Source organism: Plecotus auritus (genome assembly GCF_963455305.1).
Source record: "Plecotus auritus genome assembly, chromosome: 5".
Taxonomy (NCBI): domain Eukaryota; kingdom Metazoa; phylum Chordata; class Mammalia; order Chiroptera; family Vespertilionidae; genus Plecotus; species Plecotus auritus.
The window spans coordinates 76,360,728-76,379,098 of NC_137776.1; the positions used below are offsets into that span (position 1 = coordinate 76,360,728).

Sequence of the window (18,371 nt, forward strand, 5' to 3'; positions counted from 1 at the left end):
ACTCAGTCCAAAGGGAAAAAAGTGTAACCATATCATATTTATGTAAAATTTGAGTTATATACTTGTTTGGATTTTTCATGACATGTTATTTCTCCATCAACATGGAACACTGAAAACTGGCAACTTCTTCCTTTCTTTTAACAAGAAAGCAAATTATTTCTCAAGGCTAGAATATTTCTTGCTTTTTAGAAACCATCTATCATTGTACATAAACACACACATACTACACACACATTACAAGCACAAAATCTCTTCAATATTTTAATATCAAGTAACATTAATTAGTTCATATTTATTTGGGCTGTGTTTCTTGTATATACTTACAAATTTAGAAATCCTATTCTGAAAATTTTCCTTATTTTTAGTTATATTTTATGACAAATATAACCTGCAAGTTATACTCTGGTTTAAATTGCTATGGATCCACTCAAACTTTTGTTGTGCAAATGAGTAACATTTTAACCCCAATAAAATTTGCATCTTTATTTGATAAATGAAGATTTAAGGTAAGGAAAAGCAGTTTGACTTGGTGTGAAGGAGAGGATAGACATTACCTTGATTTGTAATCAAAATAATTTAAATGTGTGCTCTTTCTTTATGTGGCTCCAAAAATAGCTTAAGAAATGGTTACTTAATGTCAAAGCCAAAACTCTTCAATTGGAATATCTAAAGGAAGGATGGGAAACCTTTTTCCTGCCAAGGGCCATTTGGATATTCTATAACATCATTTCAGGGGCATACAAAATTATCAACCTAAAACCATCGCTCTATATTTGGTCAAACATTTAATTAATTCACCCCCAATGCATTGGCTGGGCCAGACCAAATGATTTCAAGGGCCTTATATTAGATCCATGAGCCAGAAATTCCCCACCCTTGGTCAAAGAAATAACAAGGATAGCAGAATAGCAGTAGAAATGGAATGACAATGGCTGTGTGCAAGGCACTATCCTAGATATCGGCCATGTGTGGGATTCCTCTGTCTGCTTCCAAAGCTCATGAAACAGGCATTTTTGTAGAGATGAAGAAAAATGCTAATCCTGGCCACTACAGGGCCATGTGAGGGAACTGAGGCTTTCTTAAATCAAGCACATTTTTGCATATTTTGATTTCCTGTAAAAGGGAAACCGTAGTGTCAAGTAATTTACCATTTAAAATCACAGGTGCCAAACAAATAAAAAATATTTATAGTAATAAGTCTTCAGTGATTAAGTGCTGATAACATTTTATTTATCTCATTTTGCTACATTTCAAACATAGAATGAGTTGACATGAGAGTGCTTAAGTTCTCCTCAGACGAAGTATCATAATACGGACAACAGAATCAGAAAGCCCAGGAGTAAGCCTGGGCACTGTCATTTACAAGTGCCACTACCATGAACCTTTGGAACACTGTTGAGTGCTAACCAAATGATAAACATTACTATGATTATCCTTAAGTTCTCTAATTCAAGGGGAGGACTTGTATCACATATTTATTACATAATTAGGACAACTACATGTGATAAAAAGAGCCAAGGAATTAGGGCCCCAGTGGTCGGCAAACTCATTAGTCAACAGAGCCAAATATCAACAGTACAACGATTGAAATTTCTTTTTAGAGCCAAATTTTTTAAACTTAAACTTCTTCTAATGCCACTTCTTCAAAACAGACTCGCCCAGGCCTTGGTATTTTGTGGAAGAGCCACACTCAAGGGGCCAAAGAGCCACATGTGGCTCGCGAGCCGCAGTTTGCCGACCATGGAATTAGGCTGATAGAAAGCAAAAAATGAGGAAGGAAAGGAGAAAGTAGATAATTCACCATAATCAGCTGATGTCAATCCTGGCCTTGCTTAAGCCATTAAAATCAAAGGCAGGTGCTAAACCACAGAATATTGCCTGTGATCGATTGATTTATTACTTATGATATTTACGTATGTATGTATTTATTTATTTACATAGGCACCCAGTTTTTGTTTGTTTGTTTCACATAGCCATTCTTGTTACATAGTCACTTCATACATATGAAACCAGAGGTGTATTAGAGATATATCCATATCTTCATTCTTTTCCAGGCATTGTGCAAAATGCTGGCAATATGAAATGAATAAATCATAAATTATGCCCTGAAGGGCTGATAGTCAAGTAAGGGATATGAATATATAAGAACATACCTGAAATATAGTGTGAACAATGCTGTAAGAGCAAAGTATTAAAACAGCAGAGCACAGAAACTTTGGGATGGATAGTCACTATTATATGTTGATGGAGGTGAAGGAAGGCTTCATATTAGGTGGATCTTGAGAAATGAGTAGAAATTATTTGCATTAAAGTGGGAAAGGACATTATGGGACAAAGGAACAGTATATGACATGTGCAAAGCTATAGTTAGGTAATTAGAAGCAGGCTTAAAAGGAAACCTTGAGATCTGTTTATTTGAGTAAATGCAAACACTAGGGGAGTTTGAAATGGATATTTCAATGTTTTAAGTGGACTAACAAGCAATGTACAAACAACTTATAAATTATTATAGTGAAACTATTGTGAAAAACTATCATTGCCTAAAAAATCACACAAGTCACAGACAAGGCTTTGAAAGAACAATAACAACAAAATAGAAATAAGTAAAAAAAAAAATGTCATTTAGAAATGTAGAAAGAGTTCAAGTGTTAATTGGGGTATGATGATGCTATTTAGAGCTCTTTTTTACAGATGTTAATGAATGTTTGGTATTTGGCACATGTTCCCACAAATGTATAAATATGAAAGGATCCTATAAATGTGTATGCGACCAGAATTTTCAAGAAAGAAACAGCACCTGCACAGCAAGAGGTAAGATTATCACCATTATTTCAAAGCTAGTATAATTTTGCTATATGTATCTTATGGCGAAAAAAAGGTTCATGTTGTATTTTAGAATAGCTTCATGCTTGGTAATATTAAATATCTATATTTAATGATGATTAATTTGGCCAGTTGGTTTATTATTCTTAATTTAATTTTGGATGGTTTGTAGACACGATAAACACAATTAACTGTTAAAGTCACTTTTGTGCTTGAATCATTTTGTCAGGAAGTGTAAAAGTTTAAAAGCAAAAAAAAAAAAAAAAGTTTAAAAGCAAATGTGATAGAATAGGAAAGTATTTTCTTTATGGTCTACTCTCTGTGTATTTAGAAATTAATACACCATTGAGATAAAAATAACAGGTTAACCCTAGCTGGTTTGACTCAGTGGATAGAATATCGGCCTGCACACTGAAGGGTCCCAGGTTCTATTCTGGTCAAGGGCACATGCCGTGTTTCAGGCTCGATCTCCAGTAGGGGGCATGCAGGAGGTGGCCGATCAATGATTCTCTCTCATCATTGATATTTCTATCTCTCTCTCCCTCTCCCTTCCTCTCTGAAATCAATAAAAATATATATATATATTTTTGAAAACAGGTTAAAGGTTAACAATATAAGGAGAATGGAATTTTGAGTAAGCATTTAAAAGGTTTTCAAGTAAAACCGTGCTTTCAAATTCAGATTGCCTCCACTTAATAATATCATTTTAAAAAAATCTTCATTGTTGAAAATATTACATATATCCCCTTTTCCCCTCATTTATGGGGGAATGATATCATTTTAATTAATGAAATGAATCTGGTGCTCTTTTAGGTATAGATTTTAATGCTCATATGTTTTGAGTAAATAATATTATAACTTAAATATTGGTAGCTGCAGGGTATGATTGCGCAATGTTAATATGATAGTTATTACAAGAGGAAGACAATGTGATGTAGCAGATCAAGGATGAGCTATGAGTTACATGTACTTTGTCTGGGGAAGTTATTTAACTCTGAGCCTCAGTTCCTCCCCTGTAAAGGGAATACTAATACCTACTTTCCATGATTGTTGTAAGAAGAGGAGAAAAATTGTGAAAGGCTTAACACAGTGTCTGCCACATAATATACTTTCACTAAGTGAGGGCTACTAAACCTATAGAGCTGAACTATGCCTCGTGTATAATTATTTTTGTATTCTTGAATGGATATTAAGTATGCCATTCAATCTTACTTTATGGTTTCATTAATATTTTAATTAATAATTTCAGGATTTACTTTAGGGTTTTACTTGTCTCAGGATAAACATAACATTAGTACAGTACTAGTATTGTAGGTGTAGAAACTTCAGGCTAGAAAGTTCCACTTAGCACGATTCTAAGTAATATTGAGATGATGACACTTTAATATAGTAAATACTGATATCTTTATATAATAAACATAAAATAATTAGGATACATGAATATTGGAAGAAGAAGACTCTTCATATCTTAATAATCATTTCTTAGCCTAAGGTAATGATCACTCAGGTGCATAAACTAAATGCTCAGAAATGTTTAAAGTTTAATAAGTACACAATATAACATCTGACTATTTAAAAAGCATTAGAAAATAATGTATCATGGCTTGCCCAGAGAAATCCCTCTTTATACAAAGGATAACTATTAAAACTGCCTAATCGGTACTCAGAAGGTAAGTTTTGCCCTAGAAAAACCTACATTAATTACTCTTAAACATAAGTGGTGAAGATTAAAAAACAGTATAGAGTTGATTTTTATTGAGTAAGAAACTGTTTTAAGAATAACAATTCAAGATAATGTAATAGTATAATCATTGCTTTTACATTAGTTGAAATTTACTTTTTTTTGTATTTTATTATAATAATCTCCAGGCTCTGAAGATGAAGTTCTCTACATTGCTAATGACACTGATATCCTGGGTTTTATATATCCATTCAACTACAGTGGCGATCATCAACAAATTTCTCATGTTGAACATAATTCAAGGATAACAGGGATGGATGTATATTATCAAAGAGATATGATTATTTGGAGTACTCAGTTTAATCCAGGAGGGATTTTCTACAAAAGGATCCATGACAGAGAAAAAAGGCAAGCAAACAGTGGCTTGATTGTAAGTAAATAACATTGAATATTTGAAGGTTCATACCTTCCCACCTCCATGTTTTATTTTAATCTATCAATGATGGTGTCTGATTATAGGAGGTAATTAACACATTCAATGATTCCTCCTAATATTTTCTCCATATAGAAATAAGACATTTCTCTATTCATTTTTTCTCATAGCTGCATATAAATTTATTTTAATTGAATGCTATCATACTTTTGTTTTAATGAATTTGACAGTTATATAAGAATGGTAAAAAATAATAAACAATTCTACAACATTTAACATTTTATAGTGTTTAAAAATGTATTATGAACATGAGGTTTTTTTTTATCACAAGCTAAGATTACTTTGTTTTTGTTAGAGAATAAAATGTCAAAATATACAGGTATTAGTCATTTCATTTTTAACACTATGAAAAATATACTTGTATTCTAGGGCAAGAGATCAACTCAGTGTAAGCATTTCTTCCAACTTTTGATAACTATATTTCAGGGAACCTCCAAAACAGAGCAATATTGTTTGCTAGTATATGATGGACACATTGATTATCATGGTTATTCCTTCTGAGGAAAATAAACTAGAACATTTTTTTAGATTTGTGGTTGTAGACTACCCTCTTTTTGTTTTAGGGCATGCCAATTTATTCTGTATTTTATTTTTTGAAGTAACCTTGGAGAAAAAAAGTGACAGATAAATACTTATTTTTATTGGGTCTGGCCCATTGTCATACAACCAAAAAAAGTCAAATGCTATCACATTAGGATGTAATTTAAGCTTTGTATTTCAAAAGAATCTGAAGTCCTCATTACATTTTCCAGTGGTAGCTACCATAAAGATTTGAACTACATGAATACCATTTGATAGAATTCTGGGACATATTTTTTATCAATTGTAGATAGCAATAAGCTGGTTTTAAACGAAGCAATATTAGCTGTGGAACTCAGGTGAGATTAACCGTGAGTAAATATATCAGAGTTGTTTCTTCAGTTCTTCCTGTCCCAAATAGAATCTTATACAAAGCTTTAGTTCTATTAAGAACAGCTCTAGGACAGAACCAAGAAATTTAATAGATCACTCTGCCTTCCCCATGACTCACATGTAATCTACTTCCTCTTTAACAGACCAAAGGCAGACTGAGAGTCTTGGCTAGCTTTAGCTTTTCTTTATCTCTAAAACAGAAGTCTGCTTTGCAAAAACATTGTTCTTACGGTACCATTTCATCTGTTATTAATGAAGTGATAAAGGGCATATCACTTCATTACAATGCCTGGGTTTTAATTTTGTTCCTATTGCTGACTAGCCTCTTAGCTTCTCTATATTCTATTGCATAAAGTTTATTGAGGAATATGTATGTTGATTATTGTTAACAGTTTGGGCACATAGTAAGTACTATCTAGATACTTGCCATTAAAAGGATGATGATGATAATGATGGTGATAATGATGATGTTTTTGATGATGATAATTGGCAAGGTGTTCTTCTCTGACACATTATCATATTAAAATTATTCACAACTTACTCTTGTTTGAATTTCATAGTTGCTAAAACTACATCTATAATTAATTTCAACATGAATTTTTAGTGAAAATGATTTGATAATTGTTTTGGTTTTGTGCTTGGAGAGATTAATGATCAGTGTCCTCTGATGAACAGAGTTTGTTGTAGATCAGAGGACACATTTATTTAATGTTTGGCAACTAAGTTTTTATTTGTATACATACAAATTATAAATGAGAATATTTTATTGGTATATTGTATATTTATTTACATGTATTTATTTTACATATTTTAATTTTTATGTTTTAATGTGCTATAGAATCTTTCATAGCCAATGGCAAAGCTACTGTTTAGCTTTTGTCCAGTAGGATATGAAACTTAATTTAGTCTTTTAATGGTAGTAATTATTTGTGTTGTATCATCTAGACTTTCTGTTTGTTTTTTCTCTCTTCTTATACCTATGCATGACTAACAGCATTAACTAGGAATAAAACTGGATAATAGTAGAGTACATTTTCTAGGGGTCTATATGAGTGAACTAAATGTCATGATTATAAGGTTTCAACCTCTGAGCCATGAGTTTTAGCACCATGTTCAAAGCCATTAAGCATTCCATATAAATTTCAACCTATGCATTGTTTTTAAAACAGTACTTAAGGCTACAGTAATGAAGGAAATTATTTAACTTTGCTTCCTAAATCTTTTTTGTAATTATCTCGTTATTATAAGTATGGAATAAAGCCACCTTAATTTAATGAGCAATGTGTATTCTAGAGTAATTAAATGACTTACCTATATGCAGCTATAATATCATCAAATTTAAACTTTAACTTAAAATACTTGTTACATCTTTGAGTCTCAGATTACTCATTTGATAAGTAACTATAGCATTGGAGTAGACAATTTCTAAAATCCCTCCTAGAAAGTAAATATTCCTGCTTTCCAAAAGATGTGACATAGTTATGTCTATCAAGTTATTACCTGGACAATTTGTATGTATTCCTATAAAATCTACCTTGTGTATAGATAATTGATTTTCTACCTGTACACATTACTCTGCCATGTATTGTATTTGCTCTTTTATGGACACCAGCTAGTCATCCATTAGTTTATGAGCATGTGATCTGTTTCATCTAAATGTTGACACACATATTAAATGATTCTTACCTGACAATTACCCACCCCTTGGAAAATAAAACTCAAGACTTTATTCTAAGCTGAATATGGAACATTGATTTCTTTTTCTGAATCAATAAGTTAAAGAAAAAAAATCAAACTATGCATACATTACTTATAACCCATTTTCAATTAACCAAATGGGAGGAGTTAGACATATAGGTGATAGCCAAATGTCTTGAAAGCATATTCACAGACATTGAAAATATTGGAATATTTCCTTCCATGTAAAGAGTAGGAAATATGTTATACCAGATACCAGAGGAGGATTACTCAGACAACTAAATGTTTACTGAAGTCCATTCCAAAGAAAGGTAACATTTAATACGATGTGGGGTTTTGGAAATCGTGAAGGGAATACTCTTCTGTAGCCTCTGAAAATGTTTGCAATACTAATTACAATTACAAATTTAAATTTAAAATGCAGACTAAGTTATTTATACATAGAAATGCTTATGATTTTATAAACCCCAGGGCTATACAAAATGATTTTTTTTCTTTAAGAAAATTAAATAATTCAAAACTTAAAAGACTAACATGATTCCATCTATATGTAAAGTATAATGAGATTTCTGAATTTGAATTTTAGTAGTTGGAACAGAATATGATAACATTATGCTACAATTGAACATACTTTATGGCAATTTATCATTTCTAGTATGAAATGCTGTGCATCAAAGTACATGATGACAAGCACTATAAAGTAGGTCAATGCTTGTAAAAATGCAAATGACTAAAAATATAGATTAGATTTTTACCATTAAAGAACTAAATATTCCTGAGCAAAACAAACGGTTCATCTGATCTACCTGATTTTGTGAAGTGAATATGAAATACTATTTTTGGCATACTCTCTATTATGCCAAAGAGAATGTTCAGAATGCACATGCTTATAATTTTATTCATTTTCCCTCTGAAAATCTTTTAACAAAATATCCAGTTATCTTTACTAGGTTTTAATTTTTAATTGGAGCCCTAGCTAAAACCTCAATATATGGGTCTGTGTGTATGTCACAAACACATGCACACACACATATACTTGAATGTGTAGATGTGCATATATACCCACATTTAAGAATGTGTGTATATATATGTGTGTGTGTGTGTGTGTGTGTGTGTGTGTATAGCAAAATCTTCAAAGTATTATTTTAGGACATTTAGGTACAGTGAAAATTGATAGTTTCTTTTTTATTTTTTCTTCATTATTATAAATTGATTGTAACCATTATCATTCTAATTGAAACTGTCTATACTTGCATAGCAAGAATACTTTTAAAACCATCTGAGTTTATCCAAATTAGTCCACAACTACAATAACTTATTATGATTATTTTGGAAGAAATCTAAAACTATCAGATCATTACATTATTGCCATTTTGTGTAGTTGATTGCATAAGACAAGCATTCAGCAATAGATACTCATTAAAGTTAAATTGTTCTGTAACAGTTATATCAATATACAAAATTGTACTGAACATAAATTATATATGGCTATATAAAACATATGATTATATAATTAATAATCCTGAAGAAACTATTGATCAGACTATATAGTCAAGGTTTATTCATTTCCAAAGTTTTATTTAAAGGTTTCTGTTTATTAGGTTTGGTGCTGGGTTCTCAGGATACAATAATTATAACAAGAGTTTTGTTCTCATGAAGGTTAGATTCTGGGGAACAAAGACAGAGTCAAGTAAATGCATAAGTAAATAAATACAAAAAATTTCTCATGTTAAAAAGTATATTGAAGTAAATAAATAATGAACTAAGAAAGAAGCACTCAGATGTTGTAAGTATTCTTTGTATAGGATGTTCAGTAAAGGCTCATGTGAAGAGAGGAGATTTGAGCTAGACCTAAGAGGAAGTAATGTCATCTTATTTATAACTAAGACAACTATCTTTTTATGTAGAGAATGGATTAGCTGTGGGGAAAGCTCAAATAGATACAGACCACTTAGGAGGATTGTGTCTCAAGTTAGAAATAGTGGTAAATTACACTACTGTAGTCTCAATGAAATGCAAGGTAGTGAGTAGAAATTTAGCTAAAAATGTTTGCAAATAGGATGAATGTGGAAAATGAGAATAGGAAGGACAAGGCCAGTACCTAGATTTCTCAATTATACAACTTAATGGGTCCTGAGGACACTAAACTTTGGGTTCAGTTTTAATCATGTTAAGTCAGAGATGGCTATAAGAGATTCAAGTGAAATGTCAAGTAGTCAGCGGTGTATTTAAGGTTTGGTCTTAGATCTCTGGACTAAAATTAGAAGATTAGATGAGATATCTAAAACTCTGAAGTGAGGTTAGGTTACCTGCCATGATTTTCCTTTATCTGCTTTTGGTCCCTGTCCCATTCTCCACACAATAGCCAAAATAATCTTACAACTTTAATCACCACACCTCCCTATTTAAATCCTAAGGCATTTTCATGGAAAAATCATTGATTTACAAGCCTATCCATGATAATCAGCCTCATCTTTTATCAAATCCTTTCCATATCCTCACACACTTATATTTACCCACAAACACATTTTTTCTAGCCATAAATAAACCATATTTTATTTCTAAGAGTGCAACTTCACTTCCAAATCTTCATAAATGGCATTGCCTCTGCCTCCTTTAATTATCCTGATGAAACAAAGCAGCTTTTCTAAGGACACCACTTTCATTATTATTGTTTTCATTGAGATTGTTCTTGGTCTTATTTCGGCACTAGAGATCTCAGCCTACAAAAGATATTTTCAGGTCTTCCAAAGGCCTAATTGAACTGTGGCTATTTGAAGGGACAGGATCACAGAAAGATCAACCATTATCTAAATTTCAATTGTATGCCCAGGAAGTAGCTTATGAGGTGACCTCATTACTATTCCAGGTTCTATTTAGACTTGGAAATTGGATTGCTAGTTTAGGGAATAATAAGACAGTATGAAGCAAATTTTAATGAGGCTGACAAAAAATAAAATATAAAATTCAGCATTATGTATACCCATATTCACACACTGAATGAATTTGATGGATGAGAGACATTGAATTATAAAAGCCCAATTTATATGTTAATAATACATATACATGTACATACACACATAAAAGTCTGCTCGACAGACTGAATATTCCTTCTGTCCACAAGATGCTTATCCAATGATTCTGGAGACACACTATCAACATTTTCTTCTTTGACTCTTCTTTTTCTTTTGTTTATTTGCCTTAACTCCCTTTCTTATAGATACGTGATTTATCTATTATAGCCAACTTCATCTGCCTCTTTAAGGCCTGGGTTTCAAGTCAGCCATACACATAAGATAAATGTGTGAAACAGATTGGACATAGATTAGGCACCCAGGTGAGGGGGCAAAGGGAACCTGTCCCATTAAATCAGGGGGTGTTATGCCCAGATTTCGTGATTCCCAAAGACCACCAGGGAGCCGAGTCCGATGCAAAAGCAAAGAGCCTTTTAATCGAGCTAGCTCGAGCTCAGTCCCACACACACACCCACCGGCGCAGCGGCGAGGTGGAGAGAGAGAGAAAGAGTCAGCCCCCAAACGCGCTGATTTATAGGGGGCCTGGGAGAGGTAGGAGGGGTGAGGTAGTGTTGCCTCTGCTGATTGGTCGGGATCAGGTTGCACATGGGGGCAGGGCGCGGCTTACCTTCCCCTTGCATTTCTATTGGCTAATTCAAAAGTGTGGGTTGGGCTCTTGGAGAGGTTCTAGGGCGGGAACCTGACTCCACGAGGTGGAAGATATGGAACAAAGGGAACATGGAGTCGGTCTCTCCCCGCCCTTTCATTCCCCCCTTGTCTTGAAACTTACAGGCCCAATCATGGGTCGGTTTGTATTTCTACTGGACAACATTCCTGGGTCACGAGGGTACACCATCCCAAATTCCCTGTACTGATAAAATCGGAGTCCCCAAGTCTTCCTTCCCCCTCCAGCATCAGGCAGGTCGAGCACGCCGTAGCTTGAGCTTGAGCGGGTTGCGTTGATCTCGATCAATGCTCCATTTGGTGACGAAGTCTTCCTGGATCACAGATGGGTCCGCTGACCGGACGTGAGTGTGATGGACCCAGGTCGCTATGCCGTCTACCTTGAGAGCGGTGGGGGTCGTCAGCACCACGACATAGGGACCCTTCCATCGTGGCTCAAGGGTCTCCCGGCGGTGTCTCTTGACATAGACCCAGTCCCCGGGCTTATGCTGATGAGGAGTCGGGGCTGGGCCGGTCTCGTAGATAGCGCGGAGGCGTGGCCAAATGTCTTCGTGCGCCCTCTGGAGCCCTCTCAAGGAAAGAAACAGTTCTTGACTTTCAAATTCTGTAAGAAATTCGGCTTTAAGGTTAGGGATAATAGGGGGTGGCCGACCAAACATGATCTCATAAGGAGTAAAACCCAGGGTGTAGGGAGAGTTCCTAACCCGGTAAAGGGCATATGGAAGGAGAGCCACCCAGTCCCCGCCAGTCTCCATGGTCAATTTGGTAAGGGTCTCTTTTAGAGTTCTATTCATCCTTTCTACTTGCCCTGAGCTTTGGGGCCTATAAGCACAATGCAATTTCCAATTTGCCCCAATGGCCTTGGCCACTGCCTGCGTTACCTGCGAGACAAAAGCTGGTCCATTGTCTGACCCTATCTCAGCAGGAAAACCATACCTGGGCAAGATGTCTTCTAGCAGCTTCTTAGCTACCGTCTGAGCTGTTTCATGCTTAGTTGGATATGCTTCTACCCATCCGGAGAAGGTATCTACAAATACTAAAAGATATTTATAGCCATACTTTCCTGGTTTAACCTCAGTGAAGTCGACCTCCCATTGTGCCCCAGGCTTGGTTCCTCGAACCCTGGTTCCTTTTTCACTCGGCCGGATTCTCACATTTGTGAGTTGACAGGTCTTGCAAGCAGATACAACCTGCTCTATTTTAACGTCCTGCTGGTGGATCTTAATTCTGGCGTGTCGGATTAAGTCCTTTAATTTACGTGCCCCCAGGTGAGTGGACCGGTGCATGTGTTTTATCATGGAGACTCCAAGCTGGTCTGGCAGTATGAGCTCCCCTTGTGGTGTATACCACCACCCCTTCTCCTCCTTTGCTTGGGGAAGCTTCCTAATACGCTGTAACTCCTCCAGAGAATATCCTGGATGAACTGGCAGAACTGGGTCTCCTGGGTCTGGGAGCTGTAAGGCCATGGTGGGGATCGGAGAAATGGCTACTGCCTTGGCCTCCTGGTCAGCCCTGCGGTTTCCTCTTGCCACTGGGTTGTCAGCCTTCTGGTGTCCTTGGCAGTGTATGATGGCCAGTTTGGCAGGGAGCCATAAGGCTGAGAGTAAGTCGAGTATCTCCTGTTTATTCTTTATAGTCCGCCCCTCTGCTGTTAGTAGCCCTCTCTCTTGGTAGATTGCCCCATGAACATGAGCAGTGGCGAATGCATACCGGCTGTCTGTGTAGATGTTGAGCCGCTTTCCAGCTCCCAGTGTCAGGGCCTTGGTGAGGGCCACAAGCTCTGCTCTCTGGGCTGACGTCCCGGGGGGTAGAGCCTCTGCCCATACAGTGTCCGTTTCAGTGACTACAGCCGCACCCGCATACCTGCTCCCGTCCCGTACAAAGCTGCTTCCATCGGTGAACCAGGTGACATCTGCATCTGGAAGGGGCTGGTCGATCAGGTCCTTCCGGAGCCCATGCACTTGCTCTAGGATTCCTGCACAATCATGTAGGGGAGCATCTAGGTCTGGGTTGGGCAGCAAGGTGGCAGGGTTGAGGGCCGCACTGGGATGAAACCGTACTCTGGGAGGGTTGAGAAGGAGACTCTGATAGTGGGTTATACGTGCATTGCTCATCCATCTATCAGGAGGCTGCTTCAGGACTCCCTCAATGGCATGTGGGGTGGCTAAAAGCGCCGTTGCCGCAATAATCCTTAGGCACGGTGGCCAGCTGGCAGCTACAGGGTCTAACTTCTTGGACAAATAAGCCACCGGGCGGCTCCAGGGGCCTAGGGTCTGAGTTAGGACCCCTTTCGCTATTCCTTTGTGTTCATCTACGAAGAGATGGAAGGGCTTCGTGATGTCTGGCAGGCCCAGGGCCGGAGCACTTAGGAGGGCTTTCTTTAACTGCTTAAAGGCTGCCTTCTCTCTTTCAGTCCATTCAAAGGCCTTTCCCTCCTTGGTTGCCTCGTGTAGGGGCCTGGCAATCTCTGCGAAACCCAGTATCCAGAGGCGGCAGTAGCCAGCCGATCCTAGGAATTCCCTTACTTCCCTTCGGGAGGTGGGGGATGGGATTTTCAAAACAGTCTCTTTTCTGGCATCCGACAGCCGCTGCTGTCCACCCTCCAGGATGTATCCTAGGTAACTCACCCTTTCTTTGCATATCTGAGCCTTCTTTGCAGAAGCCCGGTATCCAAGGGCCCCCAAGGAGGCCAGCAGGTCTCTTGTCCTCTCCTTGCAGTCCTCAGCTGTGTCTGCTGCAATCAGGATATCGTCCACATACTGAAGGAGAGTGAGGTTGGGGTGTGCTCTCCGGTACTCACCCAGGTCCTCATGCAGGGCCTCATCGAAGATGGTGGGCGAGTTCTTGAACTTGAGGCAACCGAGTCCACGTCAGTTGTCCGCTGTAGCCCTCTATTGGAGAGGCTTTTTGGTGAAGCTGGTACTCATCCTCTAGCCTTATGGTCAGGACCTGAATGGGGTGGCCCTTGCCTTCAGTAACCTGAGGCCCCCCTTGTCTGAAAGTTATCTGAGCTCCGATCTTAGTGAGCAAGTCTCCTCCTAACAGTGGGTAGGGGCATTCCGGAATTACCATAAAAGAGTGGGATACCTGGCCAGTCCCTAAATCCACCATTCTTTGGGTAGTCCATGAATACTGGCTCATACCAGTTGCTCCTTGTACCCAAGACTTATTTGTTAATTTTCCTTGAGGCGTACAGAGGACCGAGTGTTGCGCTCCGGTGTCGACAAGGAAGTCAATGGAGGTCCCCTCCACTCTAAGAGTTACCCTGGGCTCGGGGAGGGGGTCCGAACCCCGACTCCCCTAATCACTCAGTTCATCTAGCTCCAGGACCTTCACTCGATCCGCTTCGCCTCCCTTTTTGCTGGCCTTTTTCGGACACTCTTGTTTCCAGTGCCCTATCTCCCTACAGTAAGCACACTGATCTTTCTGCAGCTTCCGCCTCCCGCCCTGGGCGGTCCCCTTACCGTCCTCCTGGTTGCCGGCGAGTTGGCGGAGACGGCGGTTCCTCCGCGGAGACGGTGGTTCCGTTCCTCGGAAGAGTCCGAGGTGGTGGCGAGCAGGATCTTAGCTAGGTCTCGGGTTTGTTTGCTGCTCGCAGCCGCCGCAGTGTGAGCCTGCCTTTCTTCCGGGGGGGGGGGGTGGGGGCTCCCTGTTATTATACACCTTCTCCCCCAGCCTATCTACTTTTTGCAGTTTCTTTTTAATATCCACAGCCGATTGGTTTACAAAGCTTATAATCACAGCTGCCTTGTTTTCAGGAGCTTCTGGATTCATGGGGGTGTAGGTGCGGTATGCCTCCATGATCCGTTCTAAAAAGACAGCTGGAGTCTCATCCCTTTCCTGCTGAACACTCCCTACCTTGGCCAAATTAGTTGGCTTTCTAGCAGCCATTTGGAGACCCCCCATTAGAGTCTGGCGGTAGACCCAGAGCCTCTCCTTACCTTCTGCCGTGTTGAAATCCCATTCAGGCCTAGTTAAGGGAAAAAAGACATCTATCTGGACCGGGTTGGTGGTTGGGTTCCTGTCCACGCCTGGAACCACTTTCCGGGCCTCATTGAGGATTCTTTCCCTCTCCTCAGTTGTGAACAGGACCTGTAAAAGCTGTTGGCAGTCGTCCCACGTGGGCTGGTTGGTGAAAAGGACAGAATCTAACAGATCAATAAGCCATGCTGGCTTCTCAGAGAACTTAGGATTCTGAGACTTCCAGTTGTAAAGGTCACTAGTGGCAAAAGGCCAATAGTGATGGGGTTGATTGCCATCCTCATCTGGGGGCCCCCGCGGCTCGTAAGCCCTTTGTCTAGTAAGAGGTGGGCTTCCCACCGGAACCGCAGCCGTTCCCGGAACTCCGCCCCCAGACGCTCCCGGAACTCCGCCCCCAGACGCTCCCCGAACTCCGCCCCCAGACGCTCCCCGAACTCCACCCCCAGACGCTCCCATTTGCGTGGGAGCATCGCACCCCTGTGAACTTCTAGGGGGCTGATATGAGGGAGGAAAGATTAGTTCCTCTTCAGTTCCCCCCTGAAAGACAGGGTAGAGGGGAGCTGAAGGCGGGATGAGGTCCTTCTTCTTCTTCACCTTCTCCGTTTCCTGCAAAGCAAGTATGGGTTTCAGCTCCAGGGAGCGCGGGGACAGAAAGGGCTTAAGCCAGGAGGGTGGATCTTCCATGAGGTCCTGCCAAGTAATAATGTAAGGGAGTTGATCAGGATGTCCCTTCTTGGGCTGAGAGACGATGTCCCTCACCCGGTGGATGGTGGGGAGGTCAAAGGTCCCCTCCGGCGGCCACCCAACACTAAAAGTCGGCCATTCCCTAGAACAAAAAGTTTGCCACCGGCCCTTCCGGACCTCTACACTGAGTTTGCTAGCTCTTCCCTTAACCTCTTTGAAATGATCAACCATAATGCTTAAAGGAGTGGTTTGAGTCTGTCCCATGATGTCCGTCAACAGAGTCCACAAAACAAAACAGAAAAACACAGACACAGACAAAGGGCCCTTGAGACAAGCTTTCCAACGGGAGTTCGTTGGAACAAAACTGACGAAACCGAAAGTGCAGACGACGGCCTCACGCCGATCGGTGGGAGTGACCCACCTCGTCCCAGAGGTTTGAGGGGAATACACGTCCCTCCTGAAGGAGGATCAGGACGTCTCCCGATTCCTCCCGCCCGTGGTCCTCCGGCGTGTCCACCTAGACCGCTTCGGGCACTGCCAGAGATCCAGAAATGAGCTCACACAAAAGAGACAAGGAACAGACAGACACCTACCGTGGCCAGTCAGACTCTCCAGATTGGGAGTCCCTTGAGGTTCTTGGGGATCCCGGGCGAGCCCCCAAATGTTATGCCCAGATTTCGTGATTCCCAAAGACCACCAGGGAGCCGAGTCCGATGCAAAAGCAAAGAGCCTTTTAATCGAGCTAGCTCGAGCTCAGTCCCACACACACACCCACCGGCGCAGCAGCGAGGTGGAGAGAGAGAGAGAGAGAGAGAGAGAGAGAGAGTCAGCCCCCAAATGCGCTGATTTATAGGGGGCCTGGGAGAGGTAGGAGGGGTGAGGTAGTGTTGCCTCCGCTGATTGGTCGGGATAAGGTTGCACATGGGGGCAGGGCGCGGCTTACCTTCCCCTTGCATTTCTATTGGCTAATTCAAAAGTGTGGGTTGGGCTCTTGGAGAGGTTCTAGGGCGGGAACCTGACTCCACGAGGTGGAAGATATGGAACAAAGGGAACATGGAGTCGGTCTCTCCCCGCCCTTTCAGGGGCAGCCGCTGATTGACTGCTATTCTAGAATGCTGACTTACTTTTGATATACTGTTTTATATATCATTAATCTTTACAAAAAACTCACATTTTGCAATCTCTACTTTCAGATAACACTGCAGTACATCTCAAGTGTTATGCTTGTTTAAACTGTAAATGTCAGAAGGCAACTTGACTCTTAATTCTAGGTCACTCAATAGGGAGATGACATCAAAATTATCCCCTAAGTACCAACACAATTTTAACTTACTGACTAATGCATGACAATTCATAATTAGCATTCAACACATCTTGAAGACTACATAAAACACAGACTTATATAGAATGGATAATATTTTAAATAGTTGTATAATTTTAATATTTAGAAGCTAAAGAGTTTTACAGGTAATCTAATCCAAAGTCTTTATTTTATACACTAAATAATTTATAGAGAAACTATAATTAGGTCTTAAACCCTGTTCCTGACTTCAAATTTTGCATGCTTTCTAATCTTCCATGATATCTTTTGTTTACCTAATAATGTGAATGAAGGCATTGAGAGCCAGTTTTGTTTTTGATGGAGAGAGGGTGGTAAATCATAAGAAATAAGTTAATAGAACTGTGAACATGCTAAAAAATAATACAATCACATAGAAAATAACGAATCTCTAATCCAAAGACAAATATGGTCTTTTTTGAAAGGATTTTGACAACTACATATTTTTATTTGGTTTCTTTTTACCTTAGCAGGAGTTTGTTCCATGTTGGCATGGCCCTAATGTAGATAAATATAGCTTTACAATTACTCAGTTGAAATAATCTCTTCTTCAAAAGAAATTATAGAGAGAAGGCAGGGATTTCATCCCTAAAGTGATTTTGGACCTCTGACATATTGTAGCTCTAAATGTAAGTTTTTATTGATTCATATTTTGTAGACCAAAAATGGAAATAAATAGTGTGACATATACTACCCCCCCATACACACACATACATACATACACACACACACGCAGGTTTTTAGAGTGGCTTTACAACTTTGTCTTAATGGTATTACATTAGGAGATAATTAACTTTAGTAAAATGAACTGAATTTCTTTTCTTAGATTTACACAAAGATGAAAAAAATCACAAACCAAATATGTGATTATCTCAATCTATCCTGTGTTAACTATATTTTCTTAAAGTATATTTCTAACTATAAGAATTTTGTTATGAAGAAGATAACATTTCCAAGGCTTAATTGCTTGAAATCCTCTTTCATATGTTTTTCTCTCTCCTTGATATTTAAAAAAGTACATGTCTCCAGGGACTTACATCTTCAGTTTACTGAAGTTGGGGT

At 39.2% G+C, this 18,371-nt stretch overlaps 1 protein-coding gene across 2 annotated transcripts in view; it reads left to right on the top strand.

The window, feature by feature from the left end:
- LRP1B (LDL receptor related protein 1B) overlaps window positions 1-18,371 on the top strand; it is a 1,782,191-nt gene that overhangs the window by 1,648,792 nt on the left and 115,028 nt on the right. For both annotated transcript variants that reach the window (XM_080670835.1, XM_080670834.1), the window contains exons 76-77: window positions 2,692-2,811; window positions 4,693-4,934. In XM_080670835.1, coding sequence (XP_080526961.1) covers window positions 2,692-2,811; window positions 4,693-4,934 — 362 coding nt within the window. The remainder of the gene's footprint in view (window positions 1-2,691; window positions 2,812-4,692; window positions 4,935-18,371) is intronic.